Genomic DNA, 15,500 nt, shown 5'->3' on the forward strand with positions numbered 1-15,500 from the left:
ATTTTATCATTATAATATTTTAGAACTATGATAGTTTAGTGCTCGAAAAATATTTACATAACTTTTTCAAATTTAAAAGGTACTGTTTAGTTTTATTAAAATCTTAAACTATTGTCTCATTAAATAATTTAATGAGAGTAACAATGTTTTATTAAGTAAATATTTTATTTTAACTTAAGAAAATTTGATTATTACCTCTTTTATTGTATGACTAAAACTATTATTTAACTCTTATCTTTACTTGTCCTAAGATAGATGATTTTGTTGCTTAAGTACTAACCTAATTATTTGGACACTTCTTTTTGCATTAATATTTTGTTGAGTATTGTTTAACAAATTTCAAAATATAGATGACTAGATATTTTGATTTTGTCTCAATATTAATTAGTCGGATGATTCTCCTTCTGGTAGACGTATGTGAAATTGGTTCCTACTTTAAAAACAATTTCAATTATTTCTTAACTTTTTTTGAAATTTTTTTCAATTAGGTTCTTTTTTAAGAAAACAAATTAATTATATGTTACGTGTCAATCTATGATTTTCTTAATTTTTTTTAATTCTTTAAAAATAATTAAAACAATTTTGTAAACATTATTATTATCACGTGTCAAGTCTTTAGTGTGACACGTGACACATGACAACAACTTCAAATGGTCCAGTGTAATCAATTATTAGAATCAAAAGGTCTTCAATCTTTCATTTGAAATAAAAGAAATCTTATTATTGGATGACCAAGATACTTTTTAAAAATTGAAATTTTTAATCAATGGAAGAACAATATCACCATTTTTTTCAATAGGATACCAAAGTGGATGATTGACTCATTCCATACAAGAAAGAATCACATAAATCTTTTAATAACACGTACTCTTATTTCTCAATGATATCTTACGACCAAAATTGACTGAATTTTATGAAACTTTTTCATAGAAGTTATTGATATACATTTTATGTAAAGAAAATTAACTTCAATTAATCAATATCACTTCTATATGTTATTTATTGTCAATGCCAAGTATTATTGTCTTGATTTCAATTTAGTCTCTTTTGATTCTATTTTTTTAAAAAAATGGAACAATATTATCTCCCTCTAAACAAAATTTATTATTTGTGTATATATATTATACTGATATTTTTATTAAAAACAATTTTTTAACATATTATTATATATTATTAATTAATGATTTTGTTAATTCAAGTCTTTTTATAAGATTATAATTAATTAATAATAAATATTTTAGAAAAACAAGTATTTAAAATTAATATATCATTAATTCATATGTTTTTTAAAACTAATATATTATTTATAATATATTATTGTTGGTGGGTGTATGTCAAATTTATTATTCATATAAAGATAATATTAATATTTAGGTTTAATTAAAATTTATTGGTTAAAGTCATTATTAGAAAAAATAAATTAATAATATACAATGTAATAGGTTAAAACGTTATTTTTAATAAAATAATCAGTATAAATAATAAATTAGGCTTAATTGAAAAAAAGAATAATATCATTTTATTCTGAAAAAAATTGAAATTAAATTAAATTAAAAAATATATATAAAGATTAAATTAAAATCAAGATACTTATGTGAATATCGTGTGACGTAAAATTGACAAATGTCACATGACATTAACCGTATCACGTATCATAGTGCAAACGTTATATAATATTTTACAATTGTAATAAAAAAAAATTAAAATATCTTTCAAAAAGATTTAATTGAAACACTTTTTAAAAAGTTAGGATACACAGAAAAGTGGAAATCAACTTTAAGAAATGTACACCAAGTGTAATTAAGCTATTAATTAATAATTAAAATAATGATGGTGACGCACAGCATGGCCAGTGAGAGCAGCCAAAGAACAAAACTCCTCGCTCATGCGGAAAGAAACGTTCCATAGACCAACAAACTTTCAGTTCAGTTATTTTTTATTTATTTATTTTATTTAACTCACGAATTTCTTCACTTTGTACTTTCATTCCTTCAACCCAATCAACGGTTTGAACTTCGAACACAGCCATGGCCACTCTTCAGAGTTGGAGAAAAGCCTATGGCGCTCTCAAAGACACCACCAAAGTTGGTCTCGCTCATGTCAATAGCGATTATGCGGTATCATCTCTCAATTTCAATTTCGTTTTCGTTTTCGTTTTCGTTTTCGTTTTCGTTTTCGTTTTCGTTTTCGTTTTCGTTTATTCATTCATTCTTATATCGAATCTCATTGAATTTTTTAATTCATCGTTTTTTGTTCAACTTATTAGGAGTTGGAAGTTGCCGTAGTCAAAGCAACCAACCACATCGAGTGTCCTCCCAAAGAGAGACACCTTCGCAGTGCGTCACTCGTAATAATTGTTCATTTTCTTATTTTGTGCCTTCGAATCTTTTTTGTTTATTTGTTTATTCTAAAATGGTGAAACTGCATTCCTTGTAGAAATTTTGCTCGCAACTTCTTCTGTACGGCCTAGAGCTGACGTTGCTTTCTGCATTCATGCACTTTCGCGACGGTTGGCGAAGACCCGAAACTGGACGGTATTTTTTTTTTTTTTTTGTGATTTGAATGTTTTTACGACGTGAAATGATTGTGATCATGGTGTTTTTTCTTTTTAAAAGTAACCATATATGGTGTTTTTTTATTTGAGAGTTATTGATTGTGATGTCAAAATATTTGTTCTTTTTACTGGAGCTTTGAATTCTTGATAACCTCATAATATCTAGTATACGTTTACTCGCTGGGTCAAATAGATAATTAGTCTAATTGGTTTTGAGTTTGTGCTTTGCAATATTGTTCTTATGAATTTATATATATATATATATATATATATATATATATATATTTTTTTTTTTTTTTTCTTTGATAACTTTCAGTAGTTGGTTGCTTTAGTCTAGTTATATAGCTTATAACCTTCTGATGGTTAAGTACCCTTATATTTCAATTCTTTTGGTCTTGTTAACAGGTGGCACTGAAAACATTAATCGTAATTCATAGGTTATTGAGAGAGGGTGATCCTACTCTTAGAGAAGAATTTCTTAATTTCGTACAGAGGGGGCGCATACTACTCCAACTTTCTAAATTCAGAGACAATTCTAGTCCAATAGGTTAATTTTTAACTCTGTCTTCATATTTCTAGGTTTAATTTATCTATTGGTCCCTTTACTTTTTATTTGATCTCCATGTATTAAAGCTTGTAATTGGGCCCATAGAGTTTAAGAAATTTCTAATTAGGTCTATTAAATGTAAAATCCTTCATAAGCCATCCACCTGGAAGCTTATAACCTTCCTATAAACTCTTTTAGTACATTTCAATACTCGTAACAGAGAAGTTTATCAAAATAAACTCTTTCGTTAGCTTATAGTAGCAAGATTCACTGAAGTTTTTGAATAATCTTCCATTTCATAAGAGCTTGAATAATAACTTAAGTTGTCTCTCATTTTGAATAACAACCTTAGGCGACTACATATTAACGTTGCCTTTCTAACTGTGTGGTGTCGAGGAGTTCTATCCGTTTCTTTTTTCTTTCCTGGAGTTATAGGATTTGGCTGAGGGAGGAAAAGATAGAACAAAGAATTCAAATAGTATGATATTGTGTATATTGAGGTGATATAAAAATACAAGAGATTAATTCTTATTTATGTAAAACTCACATAGTGTATACAAAACTGTGTTTCTTCAAGAGAATGATCTTATAAATACAGCTTAAATGCGAGACATACATCAATCTTAATTAAAGAGAAAATAATAGATTTAAAAAGTTACAAATATATAACTGAAAAGACGTTGCTGCTTTAAATGTCCGGCAGCTACATTATGAATTTTCTGGTTTTAAATCACCAGTAAACTGTCAGTTAATTGCATGGAATCTGCCATAGTTGTCGGAAAACAGCAGTAAACACCAGAACTTATTCAAGAAGCAGAATTTCAGAGCTTCAAACAGAGAAGTCGGAAAAATAAATTTGGGGTGGTATGAGTCATAGTTGTCATGAGTTAGCACTGGAATGATTGTTGAGAGAAAGTCACCACAAGTGTAATCCATGGGAAAGGAGGCACCACCAGAAGATTGTCAGTAGGAGGTGAAATCACCACTAGTGTAGTTCATTTGTGGGAAAAGTATGGCATGGTAAATGCCTTTCACTCTACCCCTCCTCAATGCTATGTTTGTTTTGTAAGAGAACCAGATAATAATCAGGACCAATTATCAAGTAGGGGTAACTACCGCTAAGATTGTTAGGGAATGGGAAATCATACCAAATCCGCAGAAAAAGGAGAATCCCTCAGATATGATCACCAGCCCATGAGCCAAGCAGCCACAGGTTACTGAACAGGAAAAAAGGGGGCTGAATTTGACTATTAGTGGAATGAATGACTAGGGAAGACAATTGGAGTGAGGTGGTCAGAAAATGGGGAAACACATTCCCATGTACCACCACAAGGATGTACAAACCCGAATCAACAACTGCAAAAGGAGAGATGGCGCTAGATAAAGAAGTCCAATTGGACAGGGTGAGATCAGATCAGAACTGAGACCGGTAACGGTCGGAAAGATTAATGGATGCACTCTTATACATGGCTAAAAGGAGATATGTGGGTGTTGGGGTAGAATCTTCAGATGGTACGTGTAAGCCTGTGAAATATCTGACAGTGAAAGCAAGCTGCTGCTGATAGACATGAAAGGACAGACAACGTGATGTCGGACTTAGAAGAAAATATAGGGTTTGAGAAGCTGGAATTTGTCCTCATTTAACAGGGAAGCAGAAGACAGGTTGCAAAGAATGGAACCTCTCTAATTCCTGTTCATTATAGAGTTTAGTCAGGGAAGGTGGGAAAGAGAGAAAAAAAAAAGACGTCGGGTACTATGATCCTGTGTTATATTTACATTAGTACTAGACTTCTAGTCCTAATTAACTATAATAAAGAACCAAGAGAAATATAGTAAAACATGAAACCACTATTTAGAGATCATATGAGATACTCTAGATAATTTTGATACTATCAACATATTGTATGATATTTTCTAGCAATTTGTTGGTGGTTAATGTGTAAATGCCATAGTGAGCACTCTTTGAAACTTAGGATCTCTCCTGACTTTGGTGAGTCTCCAGGACGATCCAACTAGCCTAAACTACTTTGTATAAATAGAAAGTTATATTTTAACAGGTGGGCTTATCCTGTGCATTGTTCATAGTTCAATCCCAAATGGCTCTTAGGTGACGGTGTTTGAGTTGTACAATAGAGTTCAAGCTTTTCGGAAAGTTGGTCATTTACTTTAAGTTTCTTATTGTTGTTATTAGAAATTTCTAATGGTAAGCTAGATCCGATGACCCAGTTAGAAAACTTTTAAACATTGAGGATCTAGTAAATTTATAATTGGTTCCTTTTGTTTCACGAAATTTCAAATGGTTTCTTGGATTCAGCATACCGTTAAAAGTTCTTTAGCAGAACTACAGAAGGGATCCAATCAACTAGAACTTTTGAAATTTACAGACCCAATTAACAACTTACAAATTATAAATGCCTTATTGGAAATTCCTAAATATTATTGGGACCTATAGATCAGTTTAATCCTTTTTAACTACGGTTGAAGCTTTAACAAATTATCTTAGATTTGTGTTTTTGTTTCAATAACTTAGTTGCATATTTTGACTTTGAGATGTCACTTGCTTGCAGCTTGGGACTGTTCTGCCTGGGTTCGTACTTATGCATTATACTTGGAAGAAAGACTTGAATGCTTCTCGATTCTGAAGTATGATATTGAAGCTGAGCGTCTACCTAAGCCTGTTGCTGGTCAAGACAAGGTAATTTTCGCTCTCTTAGATAAAAATAAGAGATTTATTGCAATTAAGTGAGTGGCAAGGTAATTTTATTAAAATTGTGTTGTGATTATATTTTTGTAAGACTAAGGAAAAATAATTATCTGGACAGTGGGAGTGGGTATCATGAAACAAAATAATGAAAGATAAGTATTGTCATTAGTGATATTTGTTGTGCACTTGATAAAAATTAATTAAAATGGGGAGAGTGAAATTAACTTATTAATTATAGTTTAGGAAAAATTAAAATAAAATATATTATGTATGAATTTATCAGAATCAATTAGAATAAAAATATTGAGATAAAATATATTATTTATAGATTTATCAAAATCAATTAAGATAAAGATAATTTTATTTTAATATATTATGAAAATAATGGGCTTTTACACCGATTTCAGAAAATAAACCCAATAGGATCAGGTATGGTATGCCCTGATAGGACTTTAAAGGTGTATGTTAGGACGAAGAAATTCCAGCCAAGTTATTTAGCATTATAATTTATGGACTTCTTATTTACCATGAGACACTGTCATCCTGCTGGATATGATCGTAATTTATTTTATACTTACTATCTTCTGTTGTATTTTCTGCGCATCAACACTTAATTTGATTCATGACCCTTTTTATTTGACAAATCACCTAGTTGTATTATGTATATCATGTTCCTTTTGAGCTTGTTTCAATTATTATTAAATGAATAACTCGTAGTGTGCCTTTTTGCAAGTGATGCAGGATAAATAAAGCCTGAACATATTATACAATACACGAATGGAAGTAGATAGAAAATAGCAAATGATGTTTCTGCCTTTATCCTGTTACCCTGATTTAGTGAATGGTTTTAGGGAAAGGAGGCTGCAGTACCTATTAAAATAAGAAAAAACCTATTAAGATAGAATGGAAAAGTGAGGATTGAAAGAAGAGAGGACAGGGATGGGGAATACAAAGGAGAGAAGAGTCAGAATCATAGTAATCAATGAGAAAATATGAAAAATTCAGAATAACGCCTTGTCTATAGCGAGGGGGCTACTAACCTTGTGGTGGTCAAAATTCAATTTGAATAGTTTCCATAATTTCTGAAATGTGTGCTTTCATTTTGTGAACTATTTTTGTGAAGTTTTCTTGCCATGCTCCAAGCAGGGGTATAGCAGGACAAGGGATTTGAATAGTGAGGAGCTATTGGAGCAGTTGCCTGCTTTGCAGCAGCTTCTCTATTGCCTTGTTGGTTGCCGTGTAATATTCTGAACCCTGTGGAGATTCATTGTCCTTTTTCTATAACTCCCTCTCTTTCTTCCAAAATTGTTCTATCGGTATTGTATTCAATTTTAAATAATGGCTAACCAATTTTACTGTGACTTTTCAGCCAGAAGGAGCAGCTGTTAGCAGCTATGTGATACAATATGCCCTGGCCCTGGTATGTATTGTGTCAAGATATTCATTTAGAACTTTCAAATCAACTAGAAATAAAATTAGTGTGTTTCTAAGAACAATTTTCTAGGTATGACATTTATAATAGATTTCTATCAGTACTCTTATATCGCCATAGCTTGGGGGAAATTATGATATATTATTGACAATATGTAGTTTCTTGGTCAAACGGTTGTGTATGTCTCATTAAACTAAATTGACAAAATTTTATGTTTGATAGCTTAGAATATATATAACAATATATTTCTTTTGTTTTATTTTCTTTTATATCAATTGGTCCAATCATTACTTTTTCAATTTGATCGATCAAAGTAACATATTATAAGAATCTGAGTAGAAGAGGGTGAAAAAAAAGTTAATTAAATGAGCCAATGAGCCAACCCGTTTAACCCATCGACCCGTGGTGGGTCGGGTCGGGTTCAAATTTTTTCGACTCGCTAATAAATGAGCCGGATTGGGTTGGCTCACTAAGTGACCAACCCGTGGTGGGTTGGGTCAGGTCGGGTCGGGTTACCCGTTTTGACAGCTCTAATTATTGTGCAGTTGACTGATGCATAATTTGGTTGATCACTTGATCTTCGAAGTTATGGAACACTTTCCTTTGGTTTTTGTTTATGTGGATGACAACAATGGAAAACTAAAAATTGTTGAGCAATGAAATTCAAGAATTAACAGGAAAAACAGACACATCTAAACTATTTACTGCTTCCTTGAAAAATGGTGGTACTGGTAAATCCTTCTCCATGTTCCCTGGTAATGTGGACTGACTTTCAATAATCTTCATCTAATACATCCTTTCAGTAAAGGCACAACTGTTATAGTGACAATTTGTTTGTAATGATGGCTCATTTGTAGTTGTAGATTCTCTTAATTTCACTGATCACACTCTTGTGTTTATATCTTTCATTTGAAACATTTGTTCGGTTATATTGAAGTTAAATACTTTTAAAGATTCATTTATTAGATGGCTTTGGAATCGGTTAGTTTTGCTATTTATGTGCTACTTATGATCATTTTAGGTTCTAAAAGAGAGCTTTAAAATTTACTGTGCTATTAACGACGGCATTATCAATCTTGTTGATAAGGTAAACGGGCATACATCAACCTACGCTATTGATTAAATAAGATCTGTGCAACAATGGCAAGAGATAATTTTTTGTTTCCTTGTAGTTTTTTGAGATGCCAAGGCATGAAGCTACCAAAGCCTTTGATGTCTATAAACGTGCTGGCCAGCAGGTTATTTTTATGCCACTCTGCTTTTGTAATATATTTTTCCATGATGCTTGTATTGAGATGCCTGGTGATTACAGGCAGAAAGTCTCTCTGATTTCTATGAAATATGCAAAAGATTGGAAATTGCTAGGAGTTTTCAGTTTCCTGTTTTAAGAGAGGTATATATCTGTTATTGCACCAATTTAGTGTAACAAGTTCTCTTTCATTTTAATTTTTCTCACTGCTTACATTTTGATGTTTTCAGCCTCCAGTATCATTTCTTGTTACCATGGAAGACTACATAAAGGATGCACCTCGACTGCTTGCAGTTTCAAGTGAGCCATTAGTGAGTACATAATTCATTGTTTATAAAGGAATAATTGTCAGGGTTTCTTTATCATCGGCATTTTTTATTAATATATTTCAGACATCAATGCATTATTTTCCGTTAGATTGAGCTTTTAGATTAGATTCTAGCTCACTAACACTCTTCTTTATCAACAGTTACTGACTTACAGACCAGATGATGTTCCCACAATAGAATACGATAAATTATCTCAAGAACAGGAGCCCTCAGTGCCTGTTGATGATGTTGTCTCCAATCCTGAGCCTGCTCCTCCTCCACCGTCTCACAACTATTTTGAAATTGGAGACTTGCTGGTGAAACATTAATCGAAGGTTCAGTTATTTCAGATTATGTTTTTCTTCAACTTTCTTCATTCTTTATCGTGGTTGCAGGGGTTGAATGACAGTACATCTGAAACATCCTTGATGGAAGAAAGAAACGCTCATGCCCTAGTCATAGTCCCTGCCGAAATTGGTGAGCTTTGTTTATAAGCTTTCAAAATCCTACAATTTAGTGAGGTTTGGTAGATAATATGTACGACTGTTTTGTGCATACATATGAATTACCGCTTTAGATTCACGAGCTGATCCTGCCAGAGATTTTGATCCAACCGGATGGGAGCTTGCTCTGGTCTCCCCTCCAAGTACAACTATTTCTTCAAACAATGAGACACAATTGGTAGGTCGTTCTTACCTTTTTACTGTGTTTATTTCCCCTTAAATTTTACTATCTTCCTATGCTTTTTCTTTTCTTCAAATTATTCTCAGAAATAATCAGATACTAAACATGGGCATTAGAATTCATTGCCATAGTATAAAGTCAAAATAATGCAATTGATACCATTCACTAAATTCAGTTGGATGTTGGATTTTGAACTGGATCTATTTTAGACCACAGGCAGGATATTTGATATAGTTAAAAGTTACTTCGTATTCTATTATTGGCTTGCAAGAGTAATGCATCATATGGTTTTTAAACTACTATTTTAATCTTTTTTAATTTTATACTGTTGAATATTAAAATAAAATTAAAAAAAAAAACAAGCATTCATCATGATTGATCAACTAATGGTGTTTCATGATTCAGCAGTTTGGATCATTGGATGACACGTTCAGGAAATTATTATTTGTAGTCAAATGTGATGTATTGCGGAAGTATAGTATATGTCTGCAGCTTGCTTATCTTTGTGATATATAGGATTTGTAGTGCTGTTTCAGAAGACATAAATATAAATTACTCGCAAGAGGAGTATGTTTTGCATAATTCTAGGATGAAGTTTGTTTAAATCTGCTCTTCATCTTTTATTGCATAACACCATTTTTATCATGTTACACATTGTTTTCTCTTTTCTCAAGGTCGCCCAGTCTTTGTACTACTCAACGTCACATTGATTAGTTTGTTTAGTGAGTTGCAGGCGATTCCTCTTTTTAGGACACCAGATTAGTGTTTCTGATTTAAGAGTTAATTTTTCGGTTATTCACATGCTAGATTGTTTAGTAAAAACGATTAGCAGCTGTGTTTATCAGTTTTTTTTTTCACTGATTATCAGGTTGGTAGGCTGAATTCTCTCACCCTCAACAGTTCATATGATGAAGGAGGATATAGATATCCACAACAATCTGCTTTTGGAGTGCCAGCTCCAAATCCATTTGAAATTCAAGATCCTTTTGTTTTGTCAACTAGCATCCCTCTCCCACCCAACGTACAAATTGCAACAATTTCTCAACAGCATATAGATCCTTTCGATCATTACCAACCATATCAGCCTCTGCAGCAGCATATGCTGATGAGCCGAGCAAATCCTTTCGAGGATGCAGGATATGGGGCATTTCCTGTGCATCCTGTTTCTCACGTTCATAATAACAATCCATTTGGAAGCTCTGGCATGATATAGGAACACATTATTTCGGAGATTCAATGTAAAGCTGGATTTTGTTAGATAGATATGATTTGTAGGATGAAATGTTTAAGATAATAAGGTCACAATGTCAATCATTTTATAATAAGACAATGGTTGGATTTTATTTTTTTCTGGTTAAATCTCCATTCAAATTCGTACATGCATACGTTTTCAATGTTCACATACATATCTTGAATAGAGATTATATACATAATGTGCCTCATTACATCTAGAAGGTTGACACATGATTTTTACATATCTTTTTTAGTAGTATTAGGAAATTGAGGAGGAACATCTTGGGGTTGTGATCGTTCTGCAGCAAAAATATCACTGATGCACACCCTCTTCTAATACCTAATATATCATTCATTTTTCTTCCCCTACCTTCAACTTCAACGTTTTCCTTTTTCACACGGAACCGTTCACATTGCATAGACCTTTACTTCATGTACTTCAAGATTGTTTTCCAACAACCCTCTTTTTTAGAAAAAGCTTGATTGGTGCTTTGTTAGTTCTTGATTTGTACGTAGAATATGGCAAAAAAAGTATTATCAGAAGTCATGGTTAATGTAGAGGTTAAAGTTAGCTAGCTTTATGGGAAAAGTATTTTGTTTTTTTGTTAAAGGAATCGAGCAACATTGGTTTTCGATTAGTTTCGGATTTATTTTCTAAGTGTGGAATATGAAACTCTTAACAATAGGAATTCTAACAATACGATAATAAACTCCAATAATAGATAATGATACAAATTTTAACACATTATCACGATCTTGGAGTTTTTATTATACATGCCTATCTTCTAGGATGGTAAAATGGGTCAATCCTTCGCATTTTTATCTGGTATGTTATTAATGGAGTGACTCAAGTACAAATATAAAAAGTTTGTTTTATATTGTGATGGTCTAATTATCTTGCACATGGCAAGAAATAGTGTCTTTTATTTTAGAACACAAGTATATGTTACCATTTTGTACAAGAAGTATTAGAGGAAGAGAGTGTGGATATGAAAAAAAAATCCATACCAATTAAAATCAAGAAAATGTAGTAACAAAGCCAATAATTAACATTAACGAGAAAAATAAGCAACACGATGGCAAATTATAAAGACTTAAATAATTTTATCAAAATATTGAGATAGGAAAATGTGAAAAGAAAAGTTTCACATAAGACAAAATTTACTTAAGCCAATAATTAACATTTAACGAGAAAAATAAACAATACGATGACAAATAATAAAGACTTAATTAATTTTATCAAAATATTGAGATAAGAAAATGTGAAAAGAAAAGTTTTACATCACACAAAATTTACTTTTTGTGTTTATCTTTCTTACCATAAAAGAAGTATAATATTTTTTAGTAAGACACATTACAATAAATTCCTTTTTCGTTTTCAATTCTTTAGTGGAAGAAAAACTTAGACATGAAGAATATTTTTTCTCTTAAAGTTTTTTTTTCAATATAGTTTTACTTTGTTGATCTTTTTATCTTTTTATTTTAGTTGAGTTTTTATGTTATTATTCTAGTATTCAATAAAACTAATAAAATATTAAAGAAATAATATATTTACCTTTTCATTTAATTGAACAAGATATAAAGTTAATAATATGGTTATTTATATGAAAAGAAGTATTCTTAATACTTTTAATTTTAGTTTATTCATTTATAAATAAGTCATTTGCAACATCCCAGTATAACTTTCATACAATATACCAGGTGTTCCAAACCATACCACACATTCCATACAATATACCAAACACACCTTAAATTATAAATGTAATCATCCTTCATAAGAAAAAAAGAGAAAAGAATTCAAAACTCATCATTATCATATATCATACATAATCATATACATAATCTTGTTTCCAATTTATATTATAAATCAATTCATACTTCACAATAAATATTAGGTTTAATAGGTTCGGAGGTCCTTATATTTGTGGGTTCGTTTTAATTGGGTCCTCCAATTTTGAAAGTGATCAATTTGGTCCCTAATTTAACAAAATTGAGTCAATAATACCCTTTCCGTTAAATATAATGGACGACGTTAACTTTTTAAACATGTGGCATGTTGAGGCATCCTTTTATTTGCAGGTGTCACAGTTTTATTTGAAGGATGCTTCAACATACCACATGTTTAAAAAGTTAATGACGTCCATTGCATTTAACGGAAAGGGTATTATTGACTCAATTTTGTTAAATTAGGGACCAAATTGATCACTTTCAAAATTGGAGGACCCAATTGAAACGAACCCACAAATATAGGGACCTCCGAACCTATTAAACCTAAATATTATAAACCAATCATTCAAACAATCACATATATTAAACATACCTTAAGAAGTATATAAAAACTTAGTTGAAAATTTTGATATTTTTGCTTAGCAACCAAATCTGCTCTCTTAGCTAAAAGTGTCAACCAGCTCACTCGCTTAGCCATCATGGCTCGCTCTGCGAATACAAAAATAATGAGTTATACTTGCTCAACAACTATACTCACTCAACTAGAAGTGTTCTACTCGCTCAGTGGATACACTCGCTCAACGAGACTACATAATTCTATAACACCAAAATTACAGAATTTGCACCCTTTAACCACTCACTCATGACCTATCTTATACATCATTTCAACCTTCTTCACTCCTAGATTGTATTCTAAACTAAAATGGACCTAACCAAAAGTATATAAACCAACCTAAACTTGTTTTAAACTGTTTCACCACAAGATTCCAATCCAAAAATAATCAAAACCTCACTTTAAAGATCAAAATTGAATTCTACAAGTTCTAGCCCATTTTTTCTCAACTTAGAAACTCTAACAAGTCATAAATGACTTACCAACACCCTTAAAAAAGACTATTTTTGACACAACCTAACATTCAAAATCTCACTAGTCCAAACTCCCAAAATGAACTTAAAAACCTTTTAAAATCAACTTATTGACTACCTACACCTTATTCTACATATTATTGTCAACTAACAGCCCCAACAAGTCTTATTTGATTCCAAATTACCATATGAACCTCAATTTTCTCTTTTTCACTCCTAATTCAAAATTTCACCTATCAACACTTCTATTTTAGACCAAAAATAATTTGTAACTTAGTCTATTTCATTCCTTATCAACTTTATACCAATTGACACCACTAATATCCAACCAACATAATTCACAGCCAAACTCAAGTCCAAAACAGAATCATCACATATACACAACCATCCTTCATAGTACTAAACATCAAAACTATATTCAATCAAACAATCATAATTATACTGAAATACATACTCCTAGTTTAAACCAAGTCCACAACGTTTACAAAAATTCTTGAATCATGCATATTATATAGAATAACAATTAAAGAAAAATCACTAGCTTCCCTTACCTTACACCGAAGCTACGAAACTCTAAGAATGTACACCCTTTGCTTCCCGCACAAGGAACTCTAGAAATACTTACGAATCACCAAATTGTGATAGGAAAGAGTCCTTAGGACCATAAATTGACAAATAACTAAGGAATGAATACCAATGATACATTCGTTGGAGTTTCCTAAGCATGATCATAAACAGTTAACAAAAGGAAAAATGAGTAGAAACTTGTTCTATACTAAAAAAATGATAGATTAGAAATAAAGATTACTCGGCTGTGATCTCATGGTGAGACTTCCTAATCGTGAAATAAATTATTAAGATTCAAGAACCCTTAGAGAGAAAGTAGGAAGAGAACTATAAAAAGTGATTTATAAAGATTGTGTGTTTTAAAATAATAAAACTCGTTTATATCAAAACTATTTATAAATAAACTATTTAATATTAAAATAACTGAATTTCATTATTTTTTAAGTTACTACAACTTCTAAACTATATTTTTTGGAGTTTTACATCAAGACTTTTAATCTCTAAATATAACACTTTAAAAATAGATAATTATTTTATCTATATTTTATTGTTATCCATTATTTTGAAAACTTAGATAAAACTATTTAGCTATTAATATTTTAATTAATTTTTTTATCTATAGATAAATTACTGATGGTTTAAATCTTTAAAAGAAGAAAGATCTTTAAAAGTGGATAAATTATTTTATCTTTATATTTTACTGTTACACATCAGTTCAAAACTTAGATAAAATTAATTTGCTATTAATATGTTTAGTTAAATTATTTTATATAACATATGGTAGGTAGATTAATCGAGATCCATAGTGCCGATACCCCTTTATATAGCGTCTCAATTATAAAGACTTAACATATTCGAATAAAAAGAGTTTCCCATAAACCACACAATATTGTTTGTACATATAACAGATGTTTTGTACTTTCTACAAAATACATCCACATTTAGAGTTAATAGCACATCAAATAAACCCTTAAACAAGATAAATACTCAATCTAACAAAAATAACTTAATTAAGGGTGTGATCCTTTTAAAATTAAAAAAAATTATTTTGATAAAATAAATTTATTAAAGTGAGTACTTATTTTGATCTTCATCTACCTATTTTACATTAAATATATATTTCCGAAATGAGAAATTAATTTTATTTTTATGACAAATAAACATTAAATAAGATGTGACAATATATATAAAAATCAAAACTCAAAACAAATAAAATTATTATGACTCGCAATAAGATAAGATACAATTATCTCATCACTAAACCTCTATAAAAGATTTCAAAAAGTTGAAAACTCAGACTCATTTACTGTCTCATTCTAAATAAAACCATTGTTACTCTCTATTTATGTTATATTCTCTCAGAGATTCTACAACACTCACAATTGAATTTTGTCAATCTAGTCTTAAA

At 30.7% G+C, this 15,500-nt stretch overlaps 1 protein-coding gene across 1 annotated transcript; it reads left to right on the forward strand.

Moving 5' to 3' along the window:
- Positions 1–1,883: 1,883 nt before the first annotated feature.
- Positions 1,884–10,821, forward strand: LOC108335266 (putative clathrin assembly protein At2g01600). The gene is made up of 15 exons (XM_017571243.2): positions 1,884–2,117; positions 2,267–2,336; positions 2,437–2,534; positions 2,960–3,101; positions 5,669–5,796; positions 6,952–7,044; positions 7,175–7,225; positions 8,259–8,324; positions 8,410–8,475; positions 8,550–8,630; positions 8,717–8,797; positions 8,956–9,111; positions 9,190–9,271; positions 9,372–9,475; positions 10,347–10,821. Exons 1-15 carry the CDS (start codon positions 2,028–2,030, stop codon positions 10,689–10,691), a joined length of 1,653 nt encoding a protein of 550 aa, XP_017426732.1. The 5' UTR covers positions 1,884–2,027; the 3' UTR covers positions 10,692–10,821.
- Positions 10,822–15,500: the final 4,679 nt, after the last annotated feature.

The sequence above is a fragment of the Vigna angularis genome, chromosome 10 (genome assembly GCF_016808095.1).
Source record: "Vigna angularis cultivar LongXiaoDou No.4 chromosome 10, ASM1680809v1, whole genome shotgun sequence".
Taxonomy (NCBI): domain Eukaryota; kingdom Viridiplantae; phylum Streptophyta; class Magnoliopsida; order Fabales; family Fabaceae; genus Vigna; species Vigna angularis.